Here is a 16,513-nt window from a genome sequence, read left to right on the forward strand (position 1 = left end):
GTCATGATTGGTTGGTGATGAAGTTGAAGCCATAAATGGAGGATTAATCGATCCTTTTCAGTTGCACGGAGAAAAAAATAGGAAGGACGAGTCACCGTGTGCTATTAAACGTCGAACGCATGTTTCATGGTGTTTCCTCTATCTTACCTTTAAAGCCCTCGAGTTAAGACTTCGTTGATCAGTGAATTCATCCGGGCAGTGCATAGGAACAGTGAGTCGATCTTACTTGCTTGCTACAAGTGCAATCTAAGATTATTCTTCACCGGTAGAAGCTGACTCTATTTTGAGGAGACATATGACTATTGTTTTGATATGATTCTATTTTGTCATGTTTTGGCCACATATGTATCAAACAAAGTACAAAAGACCAAAATATTTATTATATCAAGATCTAAGAAAACTCCACTGTTTGCACAAGATAATTTCTCGATTTATAGCCTACGAGCACCATTTTGTACTTTAGACTTGGATATCAGTACTCATTCATCAATCTATAGTGACCACAAGCGGATGGGAATGTAGACTAGTTTCTGACGTCCTCAGTGATGCTGATGCAGAGATGAGGAAGATGTAGATCGCGGTACTTGCCACAATTATCTCTCCTCTGTTGCATGATGAAGGAAGAAGCATGTTCTTCTCCAAGTCCCTGATCCCCGGGAGGAAGTGCTGCTGTTAAAGATGCCACAAAGGATTCCACATGCTTTAATCCTTCTTCTGTGGAATTAGCTTCGCCTAACCGCTTAACAATTGCGCTTCCGACGATAACACCATCAGCTCCCCACAATGAAAGCTGAAGCAGCATTTTGCTGGTGTTAATCTCAGAAACAAGGCTTGACAAGAGCAGATCAATTGTGTTACTGACCTGTTTAACATGCTCTGGTTTTGATATGCCAAAGCCAACCGCAACAGGCTTTGCAGTTTTCTGTGAGAACATGGAACAAGATAAACAGGTTATCTGGCTTAGATTTGCAGAAGATTCTTCCTAGAAAGATCATGGAGTAGAAAATTAGGACATGTAAGAAACATAAGAGAGGATAGAGAAGGAGCTCACCTCTTTGATTTCCTTGAGAAGAAACTGGACTTGTCTATTCACAGTGTCTCTTGCACCAGTAACTCCAGCAGAACTTACCTGCGTGATCAGGGAGGAGCCAAATCATGTAATAAGATATTAGAATTATCCGGATTCTATATTTTGTTCAACTTGATTATTCTCTCTGAATCGAGTTACATTTTTCTGGATAATTGATTGAATATATAGAGAATCTGGATGGCAAGCATATATAAGAGATAAAGCATCAGAATGATTGATTCATTACCGACGACGAAATATCATATATTACATAAACACTTGCAAATAAGAATACTTACTAGGTATATGAATCCTTCTGAAGCATCAGAAATGGCCTTCATTTTCTTTTTTGTGGTAGTCGGTGTAGTGAGCAAAACCTTTGATCGTAAGAAGATATAAAGATCACAAAATCAGAATTTCACCAAAGGAGAAACTTAGTAATCTATTGTGGCTATAAAGACTACCATATGACTAAGTTGATCATAATTTATAAATCCTAAACATACAGAAGAATCAGGAAATGTGAAGAAAGAAGCTCATTGATTTCAATAACTCTGATGCCTATGTAATTTATACCTCAAAGAAACACTAAACTATGAAGTAGAGGGAACAAATCAGCCTACCATATCAATGTTTTTCTTGGCAGCTTCTCTCTTCAAATCAGCACTCTCTTCAAATGGAAGGTCTGGCACAATAATCCCTGCAGAGTACACATTTAACATTTTTCTTACCATATGACAAATATTGTTCTCTTCATACGGTCAAATGTCTAGCAAGAACATTTGGCTAACAACAAATCTATGTCCTCTTCATAGAAATATGAAGAAATATTATCTTCCAAGTGTAGAACAATCAAATTTCATATGTCAGGTATATTTTGAAGTTGGAGATAAGCGAAGCTTGAGCATCTGAACAAGTCATGCATTACCTTTGGCACCAGCATCTTCCAATGCAGACAAGAACCATTCACTTCTGCGGGCCAGTATTAGATTGTAATATGAGTATATTACAATCGGACAAGAGATTTGTGGAACTACCTGCATAAATTTGATCACACATTATATTCCTTTTGGAACTTCAAAAGTATGGGATGATCTCTGAAAGAGTTCAAGAAGATTGGCCCGAAAGCAACCCAACTGTAATGTGATATTACTGAGCATCCTCATGGTGACATTCTTGGAGATTGTGGGTTAACCATTTAATTACAATGTGTTATAAGGGACAACTGCCTACAAGCTTGTTTGCTGACTCCATTTGAACTTTATAATAACTTGTCAAAGTAATTCGAGGAACCAAGACCGAAACAAACTTTAGATTTTCCAAGTGCATATCTTTTTTTTCAAAAGCAAGAGAGATTCCTTTATTGAATGGAGGCTTAAGTACCGAAAGGATTACCTGTTAATATGCTGTTTTTTTATTAGGCATTTGAGATGTTCATAGATCAGAAGGTGCTAATGTTGAAACCAATGCAACTCTACTCTAACAATCAGTTGCCGAACCAATGATTTTTTCAAAGTTAAGATTGTCGTAAGATATATTATAGATAGAGCTAACAAAGCAACAGACCTATGCATTAGTAGTAGGATGCTGTCTCTAAGGATGTCTTACCTCCTTTAACATGGAGATGACTGCTTCCATGTTTGTCTTGCCAGCCAAGGCTCTTTTGTTTGATGCCTACAGAAGGGGAAAAAAAGGAACATGAATCTTATTAGATAGAAGCCTTGCTTCTTCTTTTTCTCTGTCTCTCTCTCTGTCTTAGGAAAAAAATCAGTGGCAAATATAGATTGACTGGTGATACAAGAAATAATCAGAAAAGAAAAAAATCAAGAACCTGTATCACAGGACCATCCAAAATAGGATTATTGTATGGCAACCCCAACTCGATTATATCAGCACCACAACAGTCCAGTAGCTTCAGGGCTTTTGCTGTTGTCGATAGATCAGGATCACCAGCAGTGATGTATGGTATAAATGCAACCTAAGCAGAGATAACATATCTTGTTAAAGATGATTAAGTAATCGACAACTGCTTTTTCTGTGATGTTCATAATTTCTTCGGCAAAAGGAGCAATGTTGTTGCTTATCCAGCAAAATAGCATTGATATGTGCACCCTTTTCTTGGGTTTGTGTTGCAGATCGTATCATCCTCCTATGCATGGACATAATAATGGTGGCATTACTTGGTGGCCTCATACAACTTGTATTCCCATACAGCTCTCAGAGAGGGTCAACTTCAGAACCCGCCATGAGGGCAATTAAATATAGAGGATGACGAAATACATATAGCCTCAAATAGTTCCATATCCTTATGGACAGAGATGTTGCCTTGTCCTAACTAGATTCACCTGCTTCATATGATGTCAATAGATACAACCTTTTAGATAACTATGTTTACTAAATATATTGCTCCATTCTCCTGCAGATTTCCCTTTTGGAGGGCAATCCTACAGATTTCACCTTGCAATTCTTCCCTTTTGAAGCTAAATCATCTTAGTTAAGAGAAAATTGAAGGAAGAAACTTAAAAGAAAAAGATAGCAGGGGATGCGTAACCCGAAGGCAAGAAAGACAAGAGCTCACTCTTCCTTGTCTTCTTAAATCGGAGAAGGTTTCGGAGATTCCCAGCCCCTGAGCTCTCATCCTAAGCGAAGATTTTGGAGGGTGGTTCATCAGAATGGAGTGGAATCTGGGTTTTGCGGAAGAAACATGGAAGCAGCAGGAGTTGGGAGCCACAGCCACGGTACCGGAAGCCATGATCTTTTAGGCGTCGGAACACAAGGCTCACCTGAACTCTCCCCAAGCAATCCATGGCGTTTTATAGGGCTTCGAAAGAGCTCGACCACCTCGAGATTCACATGCTCAAAGTGTCCCGAGGAAGAAGAAGAAGAAGATGGGTGGAAACTTCTGTATGCAAACTGCTGATCGAGTTGTCCGATGTATGTATGAGGTGAAAAGGAAACGTTTTACACCCACCGACGGATTTTGGCATGCGGTGACTGTTCTTTTGTTGGATGTACGGAAGCTCAAAGCCAAGTTTGCTAGATATTATTTGTATGAATAATATAGATTCCGATACATGATGGTGATGTATGATATCTATTTATAAAATATTAAGAATTTAAAATTTTATTTGATATATTTGAGAGTGTCAATTAATTTATTGATAAAAATTTTATATTAGAATCCTATTTTGGCCACTTATATTTACGATATAGATTCAGATGAATGTGTATAGATGTAGGGACCATTTGTAGTTTTCAATGTGAAACATGTGTTTTTTCCTTTTTTTTTGGTTATGTTCCCGGCAATGTGACACTGTCACAATCCATGAGCTTCTAGAAGATGATGATGCATCTGTCCCTGCGAATCCATAAATATCATGTGATTCGCAAGGAATGATGGTGTATCTTTTATAAGGTTATATCGAGAGATGGGGCGGTCCGAATCGAAATCATATATGGTTAAAACTAAATTCGAACCGAGTTAAAATCGGAACCGAAATAGTATGATAGTTTATCCGTTTCAAATCGAACCAATGGTTCAATTATAGAATCGACGATTTCAGATTTAAAAAAAAGGGGTCGAAGTACCTTTGATTAATCGTTTGAGATTATTTTAAAAATAAATATTTTGATTGATGTGTTTATTTTTGTTTTGATTTTTATAGTGATTATTGATAAATACACTATTAGATTAGATTAGAATCACATGTTCGATGTATTGTAACAAAAAAAAAAATTACAAGAGATCATCCGCGAAGATAATGAATAATTGTTCGATGTTTCAATTGAACAAACTATCACGGACAAACTTCTTAACATGATGTTTGATGTAATTTTTATGTATGTCCGTGTCTTTTGATATGTTCATGCTTTGCACAGTATTTAGAGGGACGATCGAAGGGTTAATAGTCCCATTTTAGTTTGGTTTGGTGGCCATTTTAGGCTTGTAAATAAATATTGTATCATCTGGACACTTGTGAGAGATATTCGGTCTGTAATGGATCATTTTAATCCTTTGTTATGCAACTGTTTAGAGATTGTAAAGTTTGTTTATAATTTGTATTGACTATGAAATATTTTCTGAAATATTTGCTTATGGATCCCGAGTAAGACGTTTTCTCTAACCTGTTTCTCTTTTATATGTCCTAAGGGATCATGGGAGATTCTGGGGAAGCTAATCTTTGCGGACGGACACGCAAGGGTATTGTATGATTTAGGCAAAACCAGCTAAGTCCGTGACAGATGGTATCAAAGCAGGACATACACACATAGAAATACTTGGTATGCAAACGTGTGGGACCTAGTGGGGCTACGTTGAGGGCAGCCAGCACGTGCGACCGTTTGGGGGGAAAACGGGCATGAAGATATAGGGAAAAAGAAGTTGCTCAAAAGAACGGACATTTGAGATTGACATTCGGAGAAATGGCCAACCCTTCGAGCAAGAGGCACCACGAGGACAAGCAAGCTGGGAAGAATGTATAACGCACAAAGGTTTGGATGACTAAATTTGAGCTATGGCTCAACGTTGGCAATTATACTTGATGGTGCTTAAGGCAAGCGAGGCGCTTGGTAAAGGATGAGACCATGTAAGATAGAATGTATTGTTCAGCGACCGAAAGAGTTGTGCAAAGCTCACAAAGGTGAGGTAATTGCTAACTCGAAGAATTTGGTACTAATGCAAAGGCTTGTATACGAACGATGGATTGTTCGTGGCCATCCCAAGGTGACCGAATCTCGGCGCCATGGAGCATTGAAACTTTCTCTTCAGCATGAGAAGGATACGTATGTATAAGGTTGAAGTGTGCAATGAGTTCAGCATATTGCTAGGTCTTGAGGGGTGTAGTGGTGGCTATATTGACATGGAGGCACAATCTAGCAAATGCGTTTGCGGGAGGCAGAATAATGCACAATTTGTTCAGTAAGGCGGAGTAGCAAGTGGAAAGTGGTCTCCGAAACATCCAAAGAGAAGGAAGAGAAGAGAAAACTTGCTCCAATGGGACAGATATTTAGGAGGGATATGTCTTGGCTATCGAGAGAGAGAACCATATGCAACGAACCACACATATTGAGGAGTATTTCAAAACAACTTCATAAAGCTCAACGGACCGAGCGAGCGGCGAGGAGTCGTCGCATGATCTCGTTTGAGATAATGCATTGCGAGATCAAGTGGGGAAGTGACTTAAGGCAACACAAATGAAGGCACACTTAGAGTCGATATAGATATCAGATTCAATGGGGGGCTGACCCGTGGAATGGTGGGCGCGAGGGCCACCATCATCTCAATACAAAACGAGAAGCGAAGCAACTTTGGTGTAACTTGGCGAAGTACCCAAGCTACATGAAGTGAGCCGACATAGAAGATGGAATATGGAGCGGAGGCACAAAGCTTTCCTTGGACAGAGGTCAAGGACATGAACTCTTACAGAGGCAAGAGTGGGATCATGTCGTTCCACGGTCCCTCATTTTGATGGAGTAGGCTCATCCTGCATAGTGCCAAAGATGAAGGGGGCTTTGAGGCACATGCACTTTATCTCAAAGAAGCATTTGACGGAGGAATTGAGGTGACTCAACTTGCAGAGGCGAAGTTGGGTTCAGAAGGCACCACCTTACTTCAGATAGTATCTCTTAATTTAAATTGTTATTTTACACCTATAAATAAATGATATCCATATATAGGATTGATGTATAAGTGTTAAGAACTTAAGTTAGAGAGTAGTTTAAGATTTCTTAAATATTTTTCTTCTTGCGAAATTTAATATGACTTTTCTTGTTTACTTACATCTTAATTTATTTTTTCTTTTATTTGGTTTGATCATAGTATCTTATTACTACTGTTTGATAAAGAATTAAATAATCACTGATAAATTTCTCTCTTAACATTAATTAATTATCATAAATAATATATTATTTTTATTTCAATTATAAACATTTTTGTTTGTGTAATATGGTAAAAGAAATGATTCATACTAGTATTTTTAATAATGTGGATAAGTTAAGAGTTTTATCAATCAATTAAATTATTAGTTGATTTATTTCCTAATGCGTAACATTTTGATAGTTCTACATTGTAAGTTGACAAGACTAAGATTAATTTATAAGAGTTTAATAAATATATCATTATTAATTTTAACTTAAGTATTTTGGCAAATGATTTCGTTCAAACGAAATTGATGAGTCAGTTAATCCATTAGGTCCGTGTTGTAACATTAGGTATTAGAGTTCATAATATTTAAGTATGGTGAGAGGGCTTGAGTAGGAAAGAGCTACTTAAGGATGAAGTCAAATAACTTGTATGTAGAACTACTACTATTAAGCCCTCGATAAAGGTCTAATGTATGAATTATCATCAATTTTAGCTTAAATATTTTGATAATGATTTAGGTCAAACAAAGTTGATATGTTAATTGCCCTATCATACCATCTCTTTTTTTTCTTTATATGATTTTAGAATCAAAAGTATGGTAATATGTATTTTAATATCTCCTTGGTGAAAAATATAATATTTTTTATTATCGATTAGATATCTATTTCTCGTGATAACTTTGGAAAGATTACAAAATAGATATTTTTAATTACTCTTAATATTCAACAAATAAAAATATGACTCACTTGAAAAATGAAAAATAAAAATGACTCATTTGAAAAATGATTTAAGCTTTGAGCGAGAAAAAGACTAAAATTAACTTATAAATATATGATGTACGATTTATTATAAATTTTAACTTAAATATTTTTATCAATAGTTTAGGTCAAACAAAGTTAATATGTTAAGTAGCTTATTAAGCCATCTTTTCTTTTCTTTTCTTTTCTTTATATGATTTTAGAATCAAAAGTATGATAATATGTATTTTAATATTTTTTAGTAAAAAATATAATTTTTTTTACTATCGGTTAAAGATATATATTTCTCGTGATAACTGACACTGCAAAACAAACATTTTTAACTACTCTTTATATTCAACAAATAAAAATTATATGCGATTCGATTTCGATTCCTAAAAATTAAAAATCAGATCCACGAACTCCAAAATCAGGATTGATATATTGTTTTTGGCACACAAAATCAAAATATTAAAATTTAGCCATATAAATAACTTGGATCAAGTTTTTAATTCAATTCTCTAAGTAACTTCTTCTTTTTATCCAATGAAAATATTAATTGGGAATCAAAGATGAAAAAGGAGAAGCAGATGATACTTTTCATTTTAGTTTATCCGTCCAGTTAAGTAATGGCATTTACAAGATTCCACATGAAAATAAACTAAATCAAACATGAAAACAAACAATACATTGATCTTAGACGGAAAAGGATGCAAATTGACATTTCTCGTGCTCGTATCAGTTGGTCATGATTGGTTGGTGATGAAGTTGAAGCCATAAATGGAGGATTAATCGATCCTTTTCAGTTGCACGGAGAAAAAAATAGGAAGGACGAGTCACCGTGTGCTATTAAACGTCGAACGCATGTTTCATGGTGTTTCCTCTATCTTACCTTTAAAGCCCTCGAGTTAAGACTTCGTTGATCAGTGAATTCATCCGGGCAGTGCATAGGAACAGTGAGTCGATCTTACTTGCTTGCTACAAGTGCAATCTAAGATTATTCTTCACCGGTAGAAGCTGACTCTATTTTGAGGAGACATATGACTATTGTTTTGATATGATTCTATTTTGTCATGTTTTGGCCACATATGTATCAAACAAAGTACAAAAGACCAAAATATTTATTATATCAAGATCTAAGAAAACTCCACTGTTTGCACAAGATAATTTCTCGATTTATAGCCTACGAGCACCATTTTGTACTTTAGACTTGGATATCAGTACTCATTCATCAATCTACAGTGACCACAAGCGGATGGGAATGTAGACTAGTTTCTGACGTCCTCAGTGATGCTGATGCAGAGATGAGGAAGATGTAGATCGCGGTACTTGCCACAATTATCTCTCCTCTGTTGCATGATGAAGGAAGAAGCATGTTCTTCTCCAAGTCCCTGATCCCCGGGAGGAAGTGCTGCTGTTAAAGATGCCACAAAGGATTCCACATGCTTTAATCCTTCTTCTGTGGAATTAGCTTCGCCTAACCGCTTAACAATTGCGCTTCCGACGATAACACCATCAGCTCCCCACAATGAAAGCTGAAGCAGCATTTTGCTGGTGTTAATCTCAGAAACAAGGCTTGACAAGAGCAGATCAATTGTGTTACTGACCTGTTTAACATGCTCTGGTTTTGATATGCCAAAGCCAACCGCAACAGGCTTTGCAGTTTTCTGTGAGAACATGGAACAAGATAAACAGGTTATCTGGCTTAGATTTGCAGAAGATTCTTCCTAGAAAGATCATGGAGTAGAAAATTAGGACATGTAAGAAACATAAGAGAGGATAGAGAAGGAGCTCACCTCTTTGATTTCCTTGAGAAGAAACTGGACTTGTCTATTCACAGTGTCTCTTGCACCAGTAACTCCAGCAGAACTTACCTGCGTGATCAGGGAGGAGCCAAATCATGTAATAAGATATTAGAATTATCCGGATTCTATATTTTGTTCAACTTGATTATTCTCTCTGAATCGAGTTACATTTTTCTGGATAATTGATTGAATATATAGAGAATCTGGATGGCAAGCATATATAAGAGATAAAGCATCAGAATGATTGATTCATTACCGACGACGAAATATCATATATTACATAAACACTTGCAAATAAGAATACTTACTAGGTATATGAATCCTTCTGAAGCATCAGAAATGGCCTTCATTTTCTTTTTTGTGGTAGTCGGTGTAGTGAGCAAAACCTTTGATCGTAAGAAGATATAAAGATCACAAAATCAGAATTTCACCAAAGGAGAAACTTAGTAATCTATTGTGGCTATAAAGACTACCATATGACTAAGTTGATCATAATTTATAAATCCTAAACATACAGAAGAATCAGGAAATGTGAAGAAAGAAGCTCATTGATTTCAATAACTCTGATGCCTATGTAATTTATACCTCAAAGAAACACTAAACTATGAAGTAGAGGGAACAAATCAGCCTACCATATCAATGTTTTTCTTGGCAGCTTCTCTCTTCAAATCAGCACTCTCTTCAAATGGAAGGTCTGGCACAATAATCCCTGCAGAGTACACATTTAACATTTTTCTTACCATATGACAAATATTGTTCTCTTCATACGGTCAAATGTCTAGCAAGAACATTTGGCTAACAACAAATCTATGTCCTCTTCATAGAAATATGAAGAAATATTATCTTCCAAGTGTAGAACAATCAAATTTCATATGTCAGGTATATTTTGAAGTTGGAGATAAGCGAAGCTTGAGCATCTGAACAAGTCATGCATTACCTTTGGCACCAGCATCTTCCAATGCAGACAAGAACCATTCACTTCTGCGGGCCAGTATTAGATTGTAATATGAGTATATTACAATCGGACAAGAGATTTGTGGAACTACCTGCATAAATTTGATCACACATTATATTCCTTTTGGAACTTCAAAAGTATGGGATGATCTCTGAAAGAGTTCAAGAAGATTGGCCCGAAAGCAACCCAACTGTAATGTGATATTACTGAGCATCCTCATGGTGACATTCTTGGAGATTGTGGGTTAACCATTTAATTACAATGTGTTATAAGGGACAACTGCCTACAAGCTTGTTTGCTGACTCCATTTGAACTTTATAATAACTTGTCAAAGTAATTCGAGGAACCAAGACCGAAACAAACTTTAGATTTTCCAAGTGCATATCTTTTTTTTCAAAAGCAAGAGAGATTCCTTTATTGAATGGAGGCTTAAGTACCGAAAGGATTACCTGTTAATATGCTGTTTTTTTATTAGGCATTTGAGATGTTCATAGATCAGAAGGTGCTAATGTTGAAACCAATGCAACTCTACTCTAACAATCAGTTGCCGAACCAATGATTTTTTCAAAGTTAAGATTGTCGTAAGATATATTATAGATAGAGCTAACAAAGCAACAGACCTATGCATTAGTAGTAGGATGCTGTCTCTAAGGATGTCTTACCTCCTTTAACATGGAGATGACTGCTTCCATGTTTGTCTTGCCAGCCAAGGCTCTTTTGTTTGATGCCTACAGAAGGGGAAAAAAAGGAACATGAATCTTATTAGATAGAAGCCTTGCTTCTTCTTTTTCTCTGTCTCTCTCTCTGTCTTAGGAAAAAAATCAGTGGCAAATATAGATTGACTGGTGATACAAGAAATAATCAGAAAAGAAAAAAATCAAGAACCTGTATCACAGGACCATCCAAAATAGGATTATTGTATGGCAACCCCAACTCGATTATATCAGCACCACAACAGTCCAGTAGCTTCAGGGCTTTTGCTGTTGTCGATAGATCAGGATCACCAGCAGTGATGTATGGTATAAATGCAACCTAAGCAGAGATAACATATCTTGTTAAAGATGATTAAGTAATCGACAACTGCTTTTTCTGTGATGTTCATAATTTCTTCGGCAAAAGGAGCAATGTTGTTGCTTATCCAGCAAAATAGCATTGATATGTGCACCCTTTTCTTGGGTTTGTGTTGCAGATCGTATCATCCTCCTATGCATGGACATAATAATGGTGGCATTACTTGGTGGCCTCATACAACTTGTATTCCCATACAGCTCTCAGAGAGGGTCAACTTCAGAACCCGCCATGAGGGCAATTAAATATAGAGGATGACGAAATACATATAGCCTCAAATAGTTCCATATCCTTATGGACAGAGATGTTGCCTTGTCCTAACTAGATTCACCTGCTTCATATGATGTCAATAGATACAACCTTTTAGATAACTATGTTTACTAAATATATTGCTCCATTCTCCTGCAGATTTCCCTTTTGGAGGGCAATCCTACAGATTTCACCTTGCAATTCTTCCCTTTTGAAGCTAAATCATCTTAGTTAAGAGAAAATTGAAGGAAGAAACTTAAAAGAAAAAGATAGCAGGGGATGCGTAACCCGAAGGCAAGAAAGACAAGAGCTCACTCTTCCTTGTCTTCTTAAATCGGAGAAGGTTTCCGAGATTCCCAGCCCCTGAGCTCTCATCCTAAGCGAAGATTTTGGAGGGTGGTTCATCAGAATGGAGTGGAATCTGGGTTTTGCTGAAGAAACATGGAAGCAGCAGGAGTTGGGAGCCACAGCCACGGTACCGGAAGCCATGATCTTTTAGGCGTCGGAACACAAGGCTCGCCTGAACTCTCCCCAAGCAATCCATGGCGTTTTATAGGGCTTCGAAAGAGCTCGACCACCTCGAGATTCACATGCTCAAAGTGTCCCGAGGAAGAAGAAGAAGAAGATGGGTGGAAACTTCTGTATGCAAACTGCTGATCGAGTTGTCCGATGTATGTATGAGGTGAAGCACAACGTTTTACACCCACCGACGGATTTTGGCATGCGGTGACTGTTCTTTTGTTGGATGTACGGAAGCTCAAAGCCAAGTTTGCTAGATATTATTTGTATGAATAATATAGATTCCGATACATGATGGTGATGTATGATATCTATTTATAAAATATTAAGAATTTAAAATTTTATTTGATATATTTGAGAGTGTCAATTAATTTATTGATAAAAATTTTATATTAGAATCCTATTTTGGCCACTTATATTTACGATATAGATTCAGATGAATGTGTATAGATGTGGGGACCATTTGTAGTTTTCAATGTGAAACATGTGTTTTTTCCTTTTTTTTTGGTTATGTTCCCGGCAATGTGACACTGTCACAATCCATGAGCTTCTAGAAGATGATGATGCATCTGTCCCTGCGAATCCATAAATATCATGTGATTCGCAAGGAATGATGGTGTATCTTTTATAAGGTTATATCGAGAGATGGGGCGGTCCGAATCGAAATCATATATGGTTAAAACTAAATTCGAACCGAGTTAAAATCGGAACCGAAATAGTATGATAGTTTATCCGTTTCAAATCGAACCAATGGTTCAATTATAGAATCGACGATTTCAGATTTAAAAAAAAGGGGTCGAAGTACCTTTGATTAATCGTTTGAGATTATTTTAAAAATAAATATTTTGATTGATGTGTTTATTTTTGTTTTGATTTTTATAGTGATTATTGATAAATACACTATTAGATTAGATTAGAATCACATGTTCGATGTATTGTAACAAAAAAAAAAATTACAAGAGATCATCCGCGAAGATAATGAATAATTGTTCGATGTTTCAATTGAACAAACTATCACAGACAAACTTCTTAACATGATGTTTGATGTAATTTTTATGTATGTCCGTGTCTTTTGATATGTTCATGCTTTGCACAGTATTTAGAGGGACGATCGAAGGGTTAATAGTCCCATTTTAGTTTGGTTTGGTGGCCATTTTAGGCTTGTAAATAAATATTGTATCATCTGGACAATTGTGAGAGATATTCGGTCTGTAATGGATCATTTTAATCCTTTGTTATGCAACTGTTTAGAGATTGTAAAGTTTGTTTATAATTTGTATTGACTATGAAATATTTTCTGAAATATTTGCTTATGGATCCCGAGTAAGACGTTTTCTCTAACCTGTTTCTCTTTTGTATGTCCTAAGGGATCATGGGAGATTCTGGGGAAGCTAATCTTTGCAGACGGACACGCAAGGGTATTGTATGATTTAGGCAAAACCAGCTAAGTCCGTGACAGATGGTATCAAAGCAGGACATACACACATAGAAATACTTGGTATGCAAACGTGTGGGACCTAGTGGGGCTACGTTGAGGGCAGCCAGCACGTGCGACCGTTTGGGGGGAAAACGGGCATGAAGATATAGGGAAAAAGAAGTTGCTCAAAAGAACGGACATTTGAGATTGACATTAGGAGAAATGGCCAACCCTTCGAGCAAGAGGCACCACGAGGACAAGCAAGCTGGGAAGAATGTATAACGCACAAAGGTTGGGATGACTAAATTTGAGCTATGGCTCAACGTTGGCAATTATACTTGATGGTGCTTAAGGCAAGCGAGGCGCTTGGTAAAGGATGAGACCATGTAAGATAGAATGTATTGTTCAGCGACCGAAAGAGTTGTGCAAAGCTCACAAAGGTGAGGTAATTGCTAACTCGAAGAATTTGGTACTAATGCAAAGGCTTGTATACGAACGATGGATTGTTCGTGGCCATCCCAAGGTGACCGAATCTCGGCGCCATGGAGCATTGAAACTTTCTCTTCAGCATGAGAAGGATACGTATGTATAAGGTTGAAGTGTGCAATGAGTTCAGCATATTGCTAGGTCTTGAGGGGTGTAGTGGTGGCTATATTGACATGGAGGCACAATCTAGCAAATGCGTTTGCGGGAGGCAGAATAATGCACAATTTGTTCAGTAAGGCGGAGTAGCAAGTGGAAAGTGGTCTCCGAAACATCCAAAGAGAAGGAAGAGAAGAGAAAACTTGCTCCAATGGGACAGATATTTAGGAGGGATATGTCTTGGCTATCGAGAGAGAGAACCATATGCAACGAACCACACATATTGAGGAGTATTTCAAAACAACTTCATAAAGCTCAACGGACCGAGCGAGCGGCGAGGAGTCGTCGCATGATCTCGTTTGAGATAATGCATTGCGAGATCAAGTGGGGAAGTAACTCAAGGCAACACAAATGAAGGCACACTTAGAGTCGATATAGATATCAGATTCAATGGGGGGCTGACCCGTGGAATGGTGGGCGCGAGGGCCACCATCATCTCAATACAAAACGAGAAGCGAAGCAACTTTGGTGTAACTTGACGAAGTACCCAAGCTACATGAAGTGAGCCGACATAGAAGATGGAATATGGAGCGGAGGCACAAAGCTTTCCTTGGACAGAGGTCAAGGACATGAACTCTTACAGAGGCAAGAGTGGGATCATGTCGTTCCACGGTCCCTCATTTTGATGGAGCAGGCTCATCCTGCATAGTGCCAAAGATGAAGGAGGCTTTGAGGCACATGCACTTTATCTCAAAGAAGCATTTGACGGAGGAATTGAGGTGACTCAACTTGCAGAGGCGAAGTTGGGTTCAGAAGGCACCACCTTACTTTAGATAGTATCTCTTAATTTAAATTGTTATTTTACACCTATAAATAAATGATATCCATATATAGGATTGATGTATAAGTGTTAAGAACTTAAGTTAGAGAGTAGTTTAAGATTTCTTAAATATTTTTCTTCTTGCGAAATTTAATATGACTTTTCTTGTTTACTTACATCTTAATTTATTTTTTCTTTTATTTGGTTTGATCATAGTATCTTATTACTACTGTTTGATAAAGAATTAAATAATCACTGATAAATTTCTCTCTTAATATTAATTAATTATCATAAATAATTTATTATTTTTATTTCAATTATAAACATTTTTGTTTGTGTAATATGGTAAAAGAAATGATTCATACTAGTTTTTTTAATAATGTGGATAAGTTAAGAGTTTTATCAATCAATTAAATTATTAGTTGATTTATTTCCTAATGCGTAACATTTTGATAGTTCTACATTGTAAGTTGACAAGACTAAGATTAATTTATAAGAGTTTAATAAATATATCATTATTAATTTTAACTTAAGTATTTTGGCAAATGATTTCGTTCAAACGAAATTGATGAGTCAGTTAATCCATTAGGTCCGTGTTGTAACATTAGGTATTAGAGTTCATAATATTTAAGTATGGTGAGAGGGCTTGAGTAGGAAAGAGCTACTTAAGGATGAAGTCAAATAACTTGTATGTAGAACTACTACTATTAAGCCCTCGATAAAGGTCTAATGTATGAATTATCATCAATTTTAGCTTAAATATTTTGATAATGATTTAGGTCAAACAAAGTTGATATGTTAATTGCCCTATCATACCATCTCTTTTTTTTCTTTATATGATTTTAGAATCAAAAGTATGGTAATATGTATTTTAATATCTCCTTGGTGAAAAATATAATATTTTTTATTATCGATTAGATATCTATTTCTCGTGATAACTTTGGAAAGATTACAAAATAGATATTTTTAATTACTCTTAATATTCAACAAATAAAAATATGACTCACTTGAAAAATGAAAAATAAAAATGACTCATTTGAAAAATGATTTAAGCTTTGAGCGAGAAAAAGACTAAAATTAACTTATAAATATATGATGTACGATTTATTATAAATTTTAACTTAAATATTTTTATCAATAGTTTAGGTCAAACAAAGTTAATATGTTAAGTAGCTTATTAAGCCATCTTTTCTTTTCTTTTCTTTTCTTTATATGATTTTAGAATCAAAAGTATGATAATATGTATTTTAATATTTTTTAGTAAAAAATATAATTTTTTTTACTATCGGTTAAAGATATATATTTCTCGTGATAACTGACACTGCAAAACAAACATTTTTAACTACTCTTTATATTCAACAAATAAAAATTATATGCGATTCGATTTCGATTCCTAAAAATTAAAAATCAGATCCACGAACTCCAAAAT

The 16,513-nt window shown here is 36.1% G+C and overlaps 2 protein-coding genes across 4 annotated transcripts; both read right to left on the reverse strand.

Moving 5' to 3' along the window:
- Positions 1-346: 346 nt before the first annotated feature.
- LOC135595441 (tryptophan synthase alpha chain-like) lies at positions 347-4,027 on the reverse strand. 2 transcript variants are annotated; one of them, XM_065086341.1, is made up of 9 exons: positions 3,648-4,027; positions 2,901-3,047; positions 2,678-2,743; positions 1,998-2,106; positions 1,693-1,769; positions 1,369-1,446; positions 1,052-1,129; positions 863-982; positions 347-790 (listed from the first exon to the last, which is right to left on the reverse strand). In XM_065086341.1, the coding sequence occupies exons 1-9, from the start codon at positions 3,819-3,821 to the stop codon at positions 524-526; spliced, it is 1,116 nt and encodes a 371-aa protein (XP_064942413.1). In that variant the 5' UTR covers positions 3,822-4,027; the 3' UTR covers positions 347-523. The 2 variants fall into 2 exon arrangements, with proteins under 2 accessions (XP_064942413.1, XP_064942414.1); XM_065086342.1 differs by having other exon boundaries at positions 863-922; positions 3,648-4,018.
- A 4,733-nt stretch (positions 4,028-8,760) lies between these two features.
- On the reverse strand, positions 8,761-12,392 carry LOC135595442 (tryptophan synthase alpha chain-like). Of its 2 annotated transcripts, none has more exons than XM_065086343.1 (9): positions 12,062-12,392; positions 11,315-11,461; positions 11,092-11,157; positions 10,412-10,520; positions 10,107-10,183; positions 9,783-9,860; positions 9,466-9,543; positions 9,277-9,396; positions 8,761-9,204 (listed from the first exon to the last, which is right to left on the reverse strand). In XM_065086343.1, exons 1-9 carry the CDS (start codon positions 12,233-12,235, stop codon positions 8,938-8,940), a joined length of 1,116 nt encoding a protein of 371 aa, XP_064942415.1. In that variant the 5' UTR covers positions 12,236-12,392; the 3' UTR covers positions 8,761-8,937. The 2 variants fall into 2 exon arrangements, with proteins under 2 accessions (XP_064942415.1, XP_064942416.1); XM_065086344.1 differs by having other exon boundaries at positions 9,277-9,336; positions 12,062-12,386.
- Between the last annotated feature and the right edge of the window lie 4,121 nt (positions 12,393-16,513).

The sequence above is a fragment of the Musa acuminata genome, chromosome BXJ1-10, assembly GCF_036884655.1.
Source record: "Musa acuminata AAA Group cultivar baxijiao chromosome BXJ1-10, Cavendish_Baxijiao_AAA, whole genome shotgun sequence".
NCBI classification, from domain to species: Eukaryota; Viridiplantae; Streptophyta; class Magnoliopsida; order Zingiberales; family Musaceae; genus Musa; species Musa acuminata.

Excerpts from the sequence above, each read along its gene's own strand:
- LOC135595441 (XM_065086341.1), bottom strand. The coding sequence starts at position 3,821 with ATGGCTTCCGGTACCGTGGCTGTGGCTCCCAACTCCTGCTGCTTCCAT. Across the intron at positions 1,130-1,368 it reads CAGAAGGATTCATATACCTA|GTAAGTTCTGCTGGAGTTAC; the intron begins GTAAGTATTCTT and ends CTGATCACGCAG. Across the intron at positions 983-1,051 it reads TTCTCAAGGAAATCAAAGAG|GAAGAATCTTCTGCAAATCT; the intron begins GTGAGCTCCTTC and ends TGATCTTTCTAG.
- LOC135595442 (XM_065086343.1), bottom strand. The coding sequence starts at position 12,235 with ATGGCTTCCGGTACCGTGGCTGTGGCTCCCAACTCCTGCTGCTTCCAT. Across the intron at positions 11,158-11,314 it reads TGGATGGTCCTGTGATACAG|GCATCAAACAAAAGAGCCTT; the intron begins GTTCTTGATTTT and ends CCCCTTCTGTAG. Across the intron at positions 9,544-9,782 it reads CAGAAGGATTCATATACCTA|GTAAGTTCTGCTGGAGTTAC; the intron begins GTAAGTATTCTT and ends CTGATCACGCAG.